Source organism: Aptenodytes forsteri, unplaced genomic scaffold (genome assembly GCF_000699145.1).
Source record: "Aptenodytes forsteri isolate BGI_AS27 unplaced genomic scaffold, ASM69914v1 Scaffold13, whole genome shotgun sequence".
Lineage (NCBI taxonomy): Eukaryota > Metazoa > Chordata > Aves > Sphenisciformes > Spheniscidae > Aptenodytes > Aptenodytes forsteri.
Genome location: NW_008794543.1, coordinates 1,799,865 through 1,815,090, shown reverse-complemented (window position 1 = coordinate 1,815,090; position 15,226 = coordinate 1,799,865). Strand labels below are relative to the sequence as shown.

Here is a 15,226-nt window from a genome sequence, read left to right as displayed (position 1 = left end):
ACGTCATGTTACAGGAAAATTCATTTGAATCCAGCAGCTTACCCACAGTCAAGAAAGTTTGTGTCAAATAAAAAGCAGAATAAGTAAGTATCATCTTCACCCTGCTGGGAGTGTTGCCAGTAAATGCATTGTGACTAGGTCTCAAAGGTGGATCTCCAGCCCACTGGATTTTGTGTCTTGTTTTTTTGACTACTCAACAGACAAGATCTTTAATCAATGCTGTGAACAAATTTGTCCATTTCAAAGATTTTTTTTTGATAACCCACATTGCTTTTCACAGTTTCATCAGCATAAATTATTTTTTTCATTGTTTTCTTATTGTTAAGCTATTTATAAGGCATACTTCCATTAAATTAGGAGATCACTGAATATATGATTTTCATTACATCAGGAAAAACCTCCTAGGACTTGGAAATAACTACATTTTTAATAGCATGATAGGACCATGAGGCATTGACTAGGATCATGGCCAATGCGAAGATATGATTCATATGGTTCATTTATCAACAAGATAATCATTAAAAACACCTTCCTCATTTTCACCACTCTTAAGCATATGGGATCTACAAAGGAATAAGCAACTAGAGAAATAAAATTAAACTTTGTATTCAAAGTTATGGCAACTCTCTTCTGACTTCTCCATATGCCATGTGAAATAATCCCAGACATACTGTGCTCAGAAACGATACTTTGATATGACCTCAAAGAATCACCTTCCACAGGGTCTTGGAAATACACTACACGGTGTTCTTGCCCCCAGCTTGCCCAGTCTAACTTTCTTCCCCAACTACTCCAGTTGCACTATTTAACATAGGACAGTAGGATTTATACACAAAGGGGCCTGTATGAATCAACAACAACAACAAAAAAAACCCTTCCAAAAAATAATAATTTTGACTCAACCCTGTGGTTGTTAAAGTAACCCTGAGGGGAACAAAAAAGCCAAATTTAGAGAAAAGGAAGACTTAAAATATTTTGTTTAGCAAATGGAAGGGAGAGAATATTAAGAGGAGACTGGAACAGGAAAGTGGAAAAAAGATAACATGGAAACTTGCTCTTACTCCCAGCCTCAGACTTTCCCAACTCCTTTTGACTACCCGTGCCAGGGGGACACTGCTGCTGCTTGCTTTTCCTCTCAGAAATGCGAGCACTGGCATTCTACCCTGCTGATAAATTATGGATCAAGGTTAAGAATACTTTTTTTTTTAAACTATAGTAATATTTATGCCTGAATTTTGTAGTAAAAGACCTTGGAGAAAATATTTGCAGTTAACTTCTTGTGCAAACACCCTGAAAAATGAACCAAACAAAAGGACAGTGTAGCAGCATTATAAAAATACATAAATTATTCAGTTTTTGAACTTCACGTACATAAGTTGACTGGAAAGGAAAACGGTAATATATGAGCAGCAACAGTGGTGGTAAATAAAACAACCAAAGACACCGGTAGAGACATTTGGGTTTTATTTTTATAAAAAAAGATCAGATTTATTAGTGCCAATGTATGTTCATAGTAAGGTAACAGAAACTAAGCTAATCTGAGTAGCAACTTACATCAAAGGATATCAAAATAATATTTCTTGTAAGTGAAACATAATACTTCATTTAAACGTGATTCTTGCCAACTAGAAGTCCTTGTTATCTGTCTATGAAGCCTTTAAAGAAAAGTTGCTACAGTCAAACAGGGTCCTGATAGAACTTGGCACATAAAGAAACAATTCAATTTTCACCCATACAATACCTCTCACTCCCCTGGAGCACTCATTCATACAATACTTACATAATGCATATACATTATGACTAAACCCATGTATGGCCTAAAGCACATAGAATATCTCAGTTCTAAACGTAACATATCTCTACATCAAAAGCATGTCACTGTATTTACAGCAGATGATCTCGCTCTGCAGATGGGGGTTTCACTTGAAGATCCTTTTGTTAGCATACGCTAAGATGTCCAAGTCGTCGAATTATTTATCAAATTAGAGGTGTGTCTACAGGAATATCTGTCTGACCGTGTGCGAGGATTCTAAGGCAATAGTAGTAGTTGTTCCACAAGACAAGCGCTGCTGTTGCAACCTGCTCTCCCTTGGAGCAGTAAAGCCTTCCTTCTCCAGATGCAGCCAGGTGTAGTGAGACATTCATGATCTGCAAGCTGTTGGCTCAAAAGTCTAAAACTTCTTGGTTTCTTTTTGTTTTTAATGTTCATGGAATAGCACCATAGGAATTCACTCTTGATAAGAAACAAATCCTGGGTCTGTTGGTTTGGTTTGCTTTTTTCACCATCACAGATACTTTTACTCCCAGAAAAAAACCTCTTTGGGAAACCTCCCTCTTGGATACTACTGCAGCTTCATTTATGATTAGCTAAACCAGACAATCAGCTCATTCACAAAGAGGTCCGAAGAAATAAAGCTTAGTAGTGGTTCCAAATGTACTGCTAAAAACAAATTCAGCAGGATCAGTTTCAGATGATCCTTGACTATTTCTGTTTCTCATGGATACAGATTTTGATTTGGGACAGGTTTTCATCTCAGTCTCTTTCTATGTTCAGTGCAAAATAAGAGCACATCATCAGGGATAGCTTACTTAACCAGTAAACCAAACATTTTCAGATGCTTACACTGTTCAAATTTGGTCAACTAGTGATTGGTCAACTAGTGATGACCGATGTAACAGTTCAGACTTCTCAGTCATTAGTAAAACAAAATACTCTAAAGATCAGTTATGTTTCAGAAGCAGGATTTTCCAGTTTCAAAACTCTGATAACCTGATATGACAGATGAATTTGTAAAAAATACAGAACAACGCAGGAAGACCTTCCCATTTCATATCTTCTTTCAAGTCCTTGTACACACCATATGCAGGATACAAAGTCAAAGCAACTAGATATAAGGACAGTATTTTGAGTGTGTGACCTGAAAGAGCTTTTTTTTCCTTCTGGACACCATACAATTGTCAGAAGGAAGAACGGTCTGCAGGGTCACTTCCCCTGAATGCAACTGATTGAATCTGCACGCATTTATGACAAATGTCAAAACATGAACAAAAGCTTTTATATTCTCCCTACATGCAAAGTCCTTTCACAAGCTTTGCAGAGACAGTCAAGTATGGAGCCCGGACATCATCATCTTGTCTATTCCACTGGGATAGGTGATTTTTTTTCTTTTTTATTTTATTTCTGTCTCTGATCTTGTAAGTTGTCATTTCAACTGAACTCATATAAAACATTTGTGCTAATAACTTCAGTTTAAAAAAAAAGACACGCCTTCCTTCCTTTCCATTGTGCGTTCTTTCTTTCTCACTCTCCTTTTCTGGCATAGAGGTTATTGTGTTATTTTTTGGTGTGCACACTATCTGGATATTTTATACTTCTGTATCGTATATGAAATCCTTTCTTGTTGATTGTATCATCAGTGTGAAAGTGAAGTAAAAGAGCTTCCCCTGCTGAATAAATTTCTTCTGGTGGCTAAAATAAATGAATAAACAAACAAATCATCTGTCCACTCTGTGTATTTATACCCTTCATTCACATTTTTTTTTCTTATGGATATTTCTCTTTTGTATTCAATTTGTATTGAGTATCTCTACAATCTTTTCTTATGAGACAAAGAAAACAAAGCTCCTCATTCTTTTGTCCTTCCCAGATGTCTTCTATGGTTCTTCTGGAGTCATATAAGTGACTGGGTAGTCAAGTTCCCCACCCCCCAAAAAAAATTCAGCCCAAGGTTGAGCCATTCTCCAGTCTGCTGCCCTGCTACTTGTGAAATTTGTTCTTCTAGCCCTCATGATGGCCTGTTTTATTACTGAAGCACATTGATCAGAAGTACCAGCTGAACTACCAAGTCGTTCTTCTGACGTTGAGAAGGTGATAATGTGTACTATCAGTGTCCCTTTCCTACTTCAGCTTGGATTATTTTGCTTTCAATAGCTTTTCTATTTAATTCCATCTTTCCTATGTGCTTGCTTTGGAACGGCCTCTGAAGCCATTCATCCATATCTCACCAGAACCAAAACAAAACAACAACCACCCTCCCCCAACCCCACCCCCCAAAAAAAATTCAGGCCAAGGTTGAGCCATTCTCCAGTCTGCTGCCCTCCTACTTGTAAAATAGGGGAACTTGCAAAGAAAAGTATTGTTTTGTGTAAATAGATGCTAGGCTCAGTTGTAGCACCTCATAGAATCATAGAATCATTAAGGTTGGAAGAGACCTCTAAGATCATCGAGTCCAACCGTCAACCCAACACCACCATGCCTTAGAATATATTGTGTTATTTTATATAACACCTCCCTTAGAATATATTGCCTACAGTTCAGCGGTAGCACCTTTCTTCCATCTTTAAGTGTTCAAAAAATGCCCTAAAAGGATTTAAGCTAGCTTACAGGTAACTTGTCTGAATGACCGAGATGTTTGATCCAGCACTACGTCTGAATCCAAAAAGTGTCACACGGTTAATTAAGAGCTCCTACTATCTCATGTAGAGCCTTTCAAACCTTTTATCTAGGCAAAGAGTGTATGTATGAAAGTGTGCTTGCATTTGCACACATATAAATTGATGAGGACTTGTGGGATCATTGCACCAGCTTTCTCCAGGCAGGCAGCCAACAGAACAATGCAAGTCTAAAAGGAGAAATAGGATACATCCTTTTCAGGATGTCGCCTGGCCAATTTCCTCCATGTCTCACAGTTAGAACGTGTCATAGATGCATTTGGGATGACAAGGCTTTCTTAAGGTCCATATTAATCACACAGTTTAGGAGCACTTTCCTTCCCTAAAATCAGACCTAAGTAGTAGATAAGCATATTATAAATGCTTCCCAAGCTCCCCTCCCCCTGCAAAACATGGCTTCTTCATTCAAATTAAAAGAAATTTAATGTGATAATTTTCAACACTGGTGCATTTCTCTCTTTGTAAGGGAAAACGCTGTTAACTTTTTTTGGGGTGCTGTTAAACACTTCACTGTCAGCTACCTAAAGCTCAACATAAGATTACAATACTTTGGTCAAAAACTAGATAAGAATATTTATTGTTGAAAGTATTTCAAGGGAATGTTTGTATTAAAAGTCTGCAAATTTATATTAAAAAAAATAATCTGAGGCAGATCATCTAGTATCTTCATTATAAGGTGTAGTAACTGAACCTCATCCCTTCTTGTCCCTTTCCTTCCTCTGCCTTGTCTTTCTTTTTCTTTTTGTTGTGGAAATAAAAAGAAAAACTTTAATACCTGGTTACTTACCCCAGATCCACAAAATCGACCGAGTCTCACAGCTGTCTTATCATGACCATCAAAGAGCTCCACGTAATCATAACCACAGTCTGCCTCTTCTTCAACCTCAAAAGTCTGAAACATTAACTCGACTCGATAGCCGCGCTCTGCCACCAGGAGCCAGTCGCAGTCCGCCTGAACCGGATAGTTGTTATCGCCAAACTGAGCATGCGAGTACAGATCTTTGGGCTTGGTTTCAGCTTTCAGCCGACCACCACATTCTAAACAGAGGAAAAAAAATAAGGATGAAGAAGCTTATTTAGTGCAAATCAGCATTTTCTTTTCATAGATGCCCAGCCTTATTCAGGCTGAGTGCAGTTTTATGCCACAAGCAGGTCAATCAAACAAGGTATAGAGTGAAGTACTACCCAGTATGAATACAAATCCATCATTCTCAGTTTTCCCCATATAAATTCTGTTTTATAACTACAAAAATTTAAGCATATTTCATAATTTTCAAGTGAAAGACCAAAAGGCAGGGAACACCAAAGTTGTAAGGAATGTGGTTCAAGAGGTAGGACATTCTTCAGGTAGGCATTTGAGAGGTGCCTGTGGCCAGCAAAGCAAGTGCTCTAAGTGAGGTGACAGCCTTTCCACATGGGTAATGACACCATTTGCAAGCGGCAGAGGAGGATCAGCTCTAGCACACATGTAGTCAGTGATCAAGTGCAAAAGTCCTGTGTTTCATAGTGACAAACCCGCTAGGTTGTTTGCTGTGTAGTTCACGGACGTGAACAGGTCCTTCTCTGCAAAAGATCATGGCCAGGAGAAAGCTGCTACTGCCAGAGAAAGTCTTGTAGCTGAAAGCCTGTTCTCAAAGCAAGTCCTGAGCTGGAGATCCTTGCCCTATGCCAAAGCAGTATTTTCAGTATAAATCTCTATTTGTACACAGTAGTAAAATGTATGTGTTGCTTTAGTGCTTGTTTATAACTGCTCAAATAGTTCATAATTTAAATATGAATGAACTTTACTGTATAGTCCAATAAGCTGTTCTTTAGCCAGTTTGCTCAAGGAGAACAGAAATTGCTGAACAGGCACTGAACAAAAAGCAACCCCAAAAAACAACAAACCAGCAGCTAGTACCTTATCCTTTCTAAATATTTTCAGCAACTATAATTAAAACTAGTATTCTATCCTAAATAGCCAGTGAATTCAGCTTCTATTTCTTTACTGAAAGAGTGGTTAAACATTGGAACAGGCTGCCCAGGGAAGTGGTTGAGTCCCCATCCCTGGAGGTATTTAAAAGACGTGTAGATGAGGCGCTTAGGGACATGGTTCAGTGGACATGGTGGCGTTGGATGTTGGACTTGATGATGTTAGAGGTCTTTTCCAATCTTAATGATTCTATGATTCTACAGTAACTTAAACGTATAGGTGTTATGCATTTGCCAATTAAAAATTCTATTACAATGCAAAAATGCATTGTTTTATGTTTCCAAGAGATGGGTGGGGGCTTTTTTCTTCACAGCTACAAAGATTTCAATGAAAACAGCATAATTTTGTTCTGGTTTCTCATTAAGAACAATCCATCCAACAATAGCACCCATAAAAACACCAAGTGCAAATGAGTTTGAACCAAAATCTGAGATTCACAAGTTTAGATTCAATTTTTATAAATAAATGAACAGATAATTCTATCTGCAATTTGATCAAATGTAGCTATTATAAATTGATCATTTTATAATAACCTGAAAGAAATCGCAAGATTCAAACGTTTCTAAGCTTTGGCGAATTGATAATTTGAATTTGACTTCAGTGTCATGGACTCCACCCTAACTAAACATGACCAATTGCAATGTTATATTGTGAGGAGTCACATTTCAGCTGGGAATTAATGACAGTAATGAGTAAATCCTTATTTTTTAAGAACATGGTGTTTTTTCTTAATAAGAAAATGAAGGAATCAAAACAGGAAATATAAATTAAGTAAGTAGAGTACAACAGATCTGTTGTTCAATCTGAAATTTCAAAAATTTTTGCTTTTAAAAAACAGATAAGAGCACATGATAAAGAAAATTTGTCAAATGAGATAGTTCAAATAGTTTTTTCTCATTGGTATTCTAATTTACTGATTTTTTCCCCTTTTTTTTTTCCTATTCTTGATTTCATTTAATTCTTTTTTTTTTTTTTTTTGACTGGCCTGTTGCCAACAGTAAGAACATCTCCCTGCTTCAGACACAGAACAGCTGCTAAGGAGAAAATGTTTAATGAACTGTCTGCATTATTTTCCTCTGCTTGCTACAGTGTACAGGAGCTTAAAAGAAAGTTGTAGCCATACTAGCAACAGCAGAAAATGTCAATTCCCTTTCCTCTGCCTTTCTCCCATGGATTGTAGCCTTATATTTTAGGATAAAGTATTGATTTTAGAAATTACAAGTCAAATTTTCAATTTCTTATGGACTAAGTTGTAGTTTCAAAAGTCTACATCCAGCCTGCACAATGCAGCGCTGCATTAGGACGTGTGGGACAAGCTGTGATGGGTCTGCACAGAACAGAGCACTGCCATGCAGCAGTGCTTGCTTAGCCTAGATACCAGAACTAACCTAGCTGCACCGACCATCATGCTTTCCATTATGCTGGGTCTGTTCTGCTGTAGGTACGATGTACACATCTGACTGTAAAGAAATATGTCTGACTTGTAAAATGCTGTTGATCTGACAGCTTTAGGCGAAAGACTTTTTTCTAGATCAGCTAAGGAACAAAAAACCCTTTCTTGTTTCCTGACCTTTCTAGGGGCTTTTAGGCTTCTTACAAACATAAGAGCAAATCAAGCAGTAGTCTCTTGACTGTTTAACAAGCTGGACAGTTGGGAAAAGCTTAAACCCACACTATCTGAACTAGTGAAACAAGATTATAAATTTGATTCAGCATTGCCATAATGTATTATTATAGTCACTTTGGAAGCGACCCAGGATCCTAAACTGAGTGACATCTGAGATGCCCAAATTTGTCAGAGACATCCTCCCAGGGTTGACAGATAGGAACAGGACCTACAGCAGACCTGCAATCTCCTGCAGCAGTGGCTGGAGGCCAGGCACCATAAATGAGGCCATCCAGAAGGGAACCAGATGCCTGTGTTAGGGTAACCAATTCACTCCTTGAGCAATGATGCTTAATGTTCTGTCAGGAGCATTTTTGTAAATTCCTTCTGAATGGGTTGTGCCTTTTCTGAGAGGGAAAATATAACAGTATCTCTTCCTAAAACTGTGTTGCTCTTTAAAAACAGCATTTTATAAGTTTTGCTCCACCTAGGGAAGCCTTTCTATCCAATCTATTTTTCTGAAACTTTATTGCCCCTGCTGCTACAGTTTTATCCTGTTTTTTGACATATTCAATGGAAATTTGGTATTTGGATAGTATTTCAAGCCAAAAAGTGTCACAGAAGGGAAATCAACATCATCATCAGGATCTACTAGGATAAGAGGCCATTAAATCATGAAGCTGCCAGGAATAAAGCAGCACAGACACCTTTAGGCATAGGATCCAGTTACTCTTTCTCTGCTGTTATATTACACAGGTCCTTCTACTGAGTGAGTTCTGCCCAGAGGTCAGAAGTGAAGGGAGCAGCTTCCTCAGTTCTCCATCTGTCTGCCCAGCTATGCAGAATTGAGCGCAACCTGCCTACTTCCATTGCATACTGTCAATTATTATTTGCTAGAAAAAAATAAAATAAGAAAACACAATACACTGTCTATACACTTGTTAGATATTTATTCATTCACTTGTGTGTCCAAAGCACAGAGGTAAAATTCCCATGGAGCATCTGTGTTTGGCTCAAGACTGCAGGAAAAGCTGCAAGATCCGAGTTGTCTCTCACTCAAATGGTACCTCTAAGCACATGCTGGTGATGTGCTGTTCAACTTAGTGAGCAGTCTGTGCAACAGCAGTTGACAGAAATAAATGTCCTCTCTTAAGGAGGCAAATTTTCTAATTTTTACAACATTCTTAAAAAAACTGGGCAGATTCTATTCTTCAGATTTTCTCAGAAAAGCACTATTATGCATGCTAAGAATGTTTTTACGGTTAAGGCACATAGAACTCAGCAGATATATATATATATATGTATCTAGATGAGGGAAAGTCCAGCAAGTCTTAACATAACTGGCAATCTTTAGAAGTTCGGGAATATAAATTTGAACTTCTTTCAATATAATGACTGCTCCAATTCTGCAAATTGAAAGCAAGAAGAATAAGTGAGACAGTAGTTTTACAACACCTGTTTCTAACAAGAGTTCTGACCTTTAACTATTTACCCCGAGGTAATTTAAAAATGAGTAATTATTACCATTTCTATCTAATTTTCCATCTAAGGAAAGGGGTTACTGTGGTAGGGAAGGCAAACAATAGCATGCTTGTAGAAGAGGATTTCCCACAAGAAAAACAAATTGAATTACAGGTAGGTAAACTTTTCACTTTCCAGACCCAGATCACGAAGGTCGAATAGTTCATATACTGTTGCCTACTGTCTTTCTCTGAAAGGGAAATTAAATTAATAAAGTTTTAGAATTATTCTTAACAAAGCAGAAGGAAAAAAAGAGGAAATGCTAACATTACTATATGAGGATTTGTTAGCTGAGCACTACACATCAACTTAATGAATACTCTGGGTAATAGCAAATGGTATTAGCAGTGACTAATCACCTTGATTACTATCTCCTGTTAATAACTGCTACCTGTCAGTAGCAGTGCTAGGTACTGGCACAGATATTTATAAACATTTTCTGCATTAATATTTATTGCCAAATACCGGACGAATAAGAATGAAAGTAAAGATAGACATCATGTCTGAAGAAGAAGGAAAAAAAAAACCCCAAACCTCCTCATCTTGCAGCAAGCACCCGAAGTTCAGAGATTCAGCACTAGGGGCCACTGTAAGCCAGGCAACTTCAGGGAAAAAATGCGCACGCTATGAAAATGTCCCAAGAACTCTATTAATGCAATTGCAAAACACTTAATTTCAGTGATTTCTGCCAAAGAAGAAAATTAAATGGTAAATGTGAAGGAGTTTATATTCTTACAGTCTTAAGAAAGTGTTCAGTATTGTTTTTTCTTATTTTTCTTTGGCTTGCCTTTCCTTTTTAGCTCTGCAGGAAAGTAATAGCTGTTTACACAAAACCCAGACTTTTGTTTAAGTTAGAACAGGAAAGTAATGGAGGTGCATCGCACGCCCCAGTGAAGTATTGCCACTACCAGTACAATGAAAAGCTATTGAATCTTTTACAAACTAATGGCGTGAATCTTAAGAAATATCTCTTAGACTGTCTATGCAAATATCTTCTTTTTATCAGATTTTGTTTCAAAATCTTTTAATCATTTACCTGTAAAATTGAGAGAGAGAGAGGCACAAAGAGAAAGAGACAGAGAAGGAGAAAGGAATGTCTAAAATATTAGAGAATACTTTCTGCAATCTCAGAGTTTTCCTACTGTTCTTCAGGGTTCATTAGATTTAGTCGTAACATCGTCTTATCTGTTAACTCATCTCATTCCTATAAAAGAAATGCTTGAATATCTTCCACTAAAGAACAAAGGGGAAGTTATTAGTAAAGCACATCCTGATTTTCTGACCTGTAGAGTGTGTTGCTTGGAAGCCTTTTCTTTGAACTGATGCATCAGAAATAAAGCGGAGAAACATTTTGTTGCCAGTAGCAATAAGAGGATCTGGTATCTTATTGCCGCATAGGCGTCCCAGAATTGGTGATTTTTCACTTTCACCATCAAAAACTTCCAAGTGGTCGTAAGCACATTCTTGATGTTGTTCTATCTCAAATTCATTGAAGGTCTGGGGGAAAAAAATCAAAATGACTCAATGTAGTACTGTATTTACTGTACTTATATGGTACATATGTACTGATAGTATGTTTCAGAATACAAAGTCGATGTAGTTAAGATGACAGATTTTAGAATTACTGCCCCTACAAGCCTGTACCTTTGAATAACATACTGATTTTGAGAAAGTGGAATAATAATTAAGACAGTAAATTTTAAGAGGGCCTCATCCTTCATAGAAAAAGGGATTAGAATCTTTATACAAATGAATATCCATAACAGAATATTAAATCTAGATTACTGCGACTTTTCTGTTGAATTTGTACCATTTGTAGGACAATTCCAAATTTCAACAAACATTCAAAACAGTACAAAGCAGGAAATATATTGGTTCCTCAAATAGTTGAGGACTGATCAAAACATCTGCAAAACATAATGCCCCCTCCTCCCTTTTTTTTTTTATTTACCTCACACTACAACTAAAGCCTTCAAGAATGACATTTCCACATGAATGGTTATGCATGAAAGTTATATTTTTTAACCTATTATCTAGAGTTCTATTTTTTTACTATTACAACAATATTTCAGGCTGCACCTTTCATGCTAAGATCACATATTTGCTAGCAAAATCATTGTGAAAAAAGTAAAATGTTGTTGATTGTTTATTAAAAAAACTTCAGCAGACTCTTTTGCTGTCCTCAGCTCTCCCAAGAAGATTTGAATTGCTGCCATAGTTTGAACACAGCGATTGCAAATCTGTGATGTTTCTTCTACACTTCAAAACATTTATCTTAGTTTCTGAGCTCCTAGGGGCTCCTAGGGATTCTCAGTCTCTCTTAGTGCTCATGACAGCTTGTAAGGACAAATTTGGGTCTATTAAAAATTGTAAATTGCAAGTCCTTCAGAGCAGAGCCTGGCCAACTTACTTTTAAAAACTTTTGGAATTTAAATTTCTCAATCTCAGAGCGTCCAACCAAAGGCATTTCCCAAAGGTGTATGCCATACCCTACAGAAACTGCTAACACACATACAACTAATACCTGCTTTTCAAATATGGAAGGTTGTCTTCCAAGACTGGACTGGTATCAACAAATTTATTTCAAGGGGACATCCAAGAGATTTCAGATAAGACTTTTTGACCAGCACTAAATTTCAACCAGAAACCTAAAGATTGAAATCCAGTGATTTCCTCTCATGTAAACACCGAGAAGGCAATATACATACACATCTTTGTGAATTTTCAGAAATAACCTACAATTTAAGATGAAATTAAAAAATCCGTTTTGCTCAACAAAACAGTATAAAAGCACTAAGTATAAATGCTCCCATGAGTAGTCACATAGCTGACTATTTATGAAAAAAAACAACTAACGTATTAAGAAGCAATACATAAAAGGAATAAAACTGAACTATCAAATACTGACCAAATATCATAATTATGCATTCTATCTAGTACACCAAAGCAAATCTGACCTACCAAATGCCTTATGGAACCCAGACAGTGTGAAATGTGATGGTAATTTATATTAACAGTTGACCTAAAGGAAATATGAAGAGCTAACACAAAGTCTTTTGCCCAAAGAACCGGAATATTCAGAATAACACTTTTGTTTTGTGAAAAGTGAAGAGTTGCATGATGCAGTGGATGTAGGTTTATTTCACAGTAAAGTTTGGGGGGTTTAATAAGGGAATGAAACTGCAGAGGCAGTGAAAACAGCTGTACAGCAGTCCCTCTTGCTGCTCTTAAATTGTAGTCAGCCATCCTACTTTTATGATGCCAAGTACATGTTGTCATTTATACCCAAATAAAATCTGATGGATTAAAAAAAACCCAGAAAAATGAGACACTAACTGTAAGGCAGTTAGTTAAATATAGAATTGAGTCAAGCCAACTTGGAATCAACAGGAGCAATAGATGTGATCCAGGAGCAGCCTGCAGAACTTCGTTTTCTTTTAGAGGAAAATTATATCAGTCTTGTTCACTTCTCATCAGTACAAAAAGATCACTCTCTAGGAAGCACTTCTCACCACGAACTGTAAGACATACCTATTATTTTTAATATTTGACTTAACACTGGGATTCCTAAGCCTGCAGGGGGACAGTACATGTTATACTGGGTCCCACAAAGAAGAACAGAAAAAAGTCCTAAATCTGTTGTGAGTTGAACACTTGATTCTAGCAGTTACAGAGATAATCAAAGGAATTTGTTTTTTAAAGGAAAAGCAAATCTTAATATTGAGTCTTTTAAAAGCTTAAAATGCCTAATATTTCAAAACACCGAGACGATCTCAATTTTTTAAAAAAGCGGTCAGTTCCCAGCAGTAGACTAAGAGCAGGCTTGAAAAGAGGAGAACTGACACAAACTTTCATTAAAGTTGAACATGACTGAATAGTTGCTGCTAACTTTCTCTCTATTATTTAGGGCCAACAGTGTTCACAGATGATTTAATAAAGTTGGTAGTATAATTAAATCACACTCCGTCTTCCTGGGACAAATACTTTTGAATGCCTACCCCACCATGACTACAATCCCCATTTTGATTGTCTCATTAGTGGGAACGGTATTCAGAAATGTTACATACAGCTTCTGAACATTCAGCCCTTTCTATCTATAGCACTCAACTGAGTAGATACGTTGGTGGCACTTATGGATAGCTGCCTGAATGGGACACTTAAGTCTGTCTCTTATAAACATCCGGCTGATTAGCTTATGAAAATCTCTCTCTGCTACGTACATTTTCAAAGCCATCTTTATCTACACATTTCATTTAAAAATTCTGAAGTGCATATCCTTTTTTTCATAGGCTTCTTAATTACACCAAACGCTTAACTTTAGCCTTTTCAGGAAGAAACTTTTCAATGATTATCAGAGTGAGAGCAATCACAACAAAAGATTAGTTTCTGTACACACACCCCTCTCCCCTCTGCTACGTACATTTTCAAAGCCATCTTTATCTACACATTTCATTTAAAAATTCTGAAGTGCATATCCTTTTTTTCATAGGCTTCTTAATTACACCAAACGCTTAACTTTAGCCTTTTCAGGAAGAAACTTTTCAATGATTATCAGAGTGAGAGCAATCACAACAAAAGATTAGTTTCTGTACACACACCCCTCTCGGAAAATGAAGCACAGCCTCGCAATTCATGTGGTTTGTTACCATGAAGAAATCAATTCTCTCCTTGTTCAATTTGACTAAGTAAACTGTGAGGAGTAAACTTAAATATGGTGTGAAAGTCCAAGAAAAAATATTTATCCATAGTGAAGTATGGTATTAAAATTATTATCATCATTGATATGGCATCTTGCTGTACTAGACAGATATTACACACACAGAATTTAGTGGATTGACCTTATTGGCTTGCACAGAAAAGAGGATTTCAGGCTCTAAATCATGGAGGTATTTTTGAAAATTCTATCTAGTAAAATTCTGTCTAATTTTTCCAATTTCATTGGCAAAAGCCTATTTAAGAACCTTTTCTTTTAAAACAGACCATGTGATATTTCACTGAAGAAATCTGAATGCTGGAATTTTGCCTGCTGAGGTTAAAAGTACTGAAAAAGCTTTTACAGTAACATGCCCATGCCTAGCTGGCTTTGGTTTATTCAGCCAGGATGAAGAAAGCTTGCTCAGAAGTGTCAGCAGGAAGGCCGCCTGAATCAAAAACCTGCTTTTCACCCTTTGAATGGACAGAGCATGCACACCACTCATTTTCCGCAACGCCCACATCCCCCAGAACAGTTTAACCATTTTACTTCTGGTGAACAGGGATCAACACGTGATCCCACGTCAGTACCAATAACAGGGGGTTATGGTTTTGGCTAAGGTCAGGAGTTATGAGATGACAATATCCCTTTCATCCCTGCATCAATATTGGCTATTGCTTCTACCTCTCTGAAGCAGACATCTCTCCTCTTCAGTTTATTTGCTCCAAAACACTTGGTTAAATCAATTTATCAGATTTTAAAATATGTAAGGCCAGCTTCTGTTGTGGCTGTCCCCTGAGTACTCTGGCTGAAGGAACACTGGGGCTGATCTCAAAGCAGAAAAGCCCCCTGGGCAGGTCTGTGCCTTCGGCTTCGTACAGAGGCCAGATAACCTCAGTAGATCTGCAAAGCTCCCTAAGCTCTGCTAGCTTGTCTTCAGCTACCAGCACTGTCCTCAGCCAGCTGGACACAAAGGTCACAA

At 37.3% G+C, this 15,226-nt stretch overlaps 1 protein-coding gene across 1 annotated transcript in view; it reads right to left on the bottom strand.

Moving 5' to 3' along the window:
* Positions 1-3,187: 3,187 nt before the first annotated feature.
* Positions 3,188-15,226, bottom strand: part of TLL1 (tolloid like 1) — a 145,751-nt gene continuing 133,712 nt past the window's right edge. Inside the window, exons 19-21 of the mRNA XM_009272317.2 lie at positions 10,835-11,048; positions 5,240-5,490; positions 3,188-3,469 (exon numbers count right to left, since the gene is read on the bottom strand). Coding sequence (XP_009270592.1) covers positions 3,335-3,469; positions 5,240-5,490; positions 10,835-11,048 — 600 coding nt within the window. The 3' untranslated portion in view covers positions 3,188-3,334. The remainder of the gene's footprint in view (positions 3,470-5,239; positions 5,491-10,834; positions 11,049-15,226) is intronic.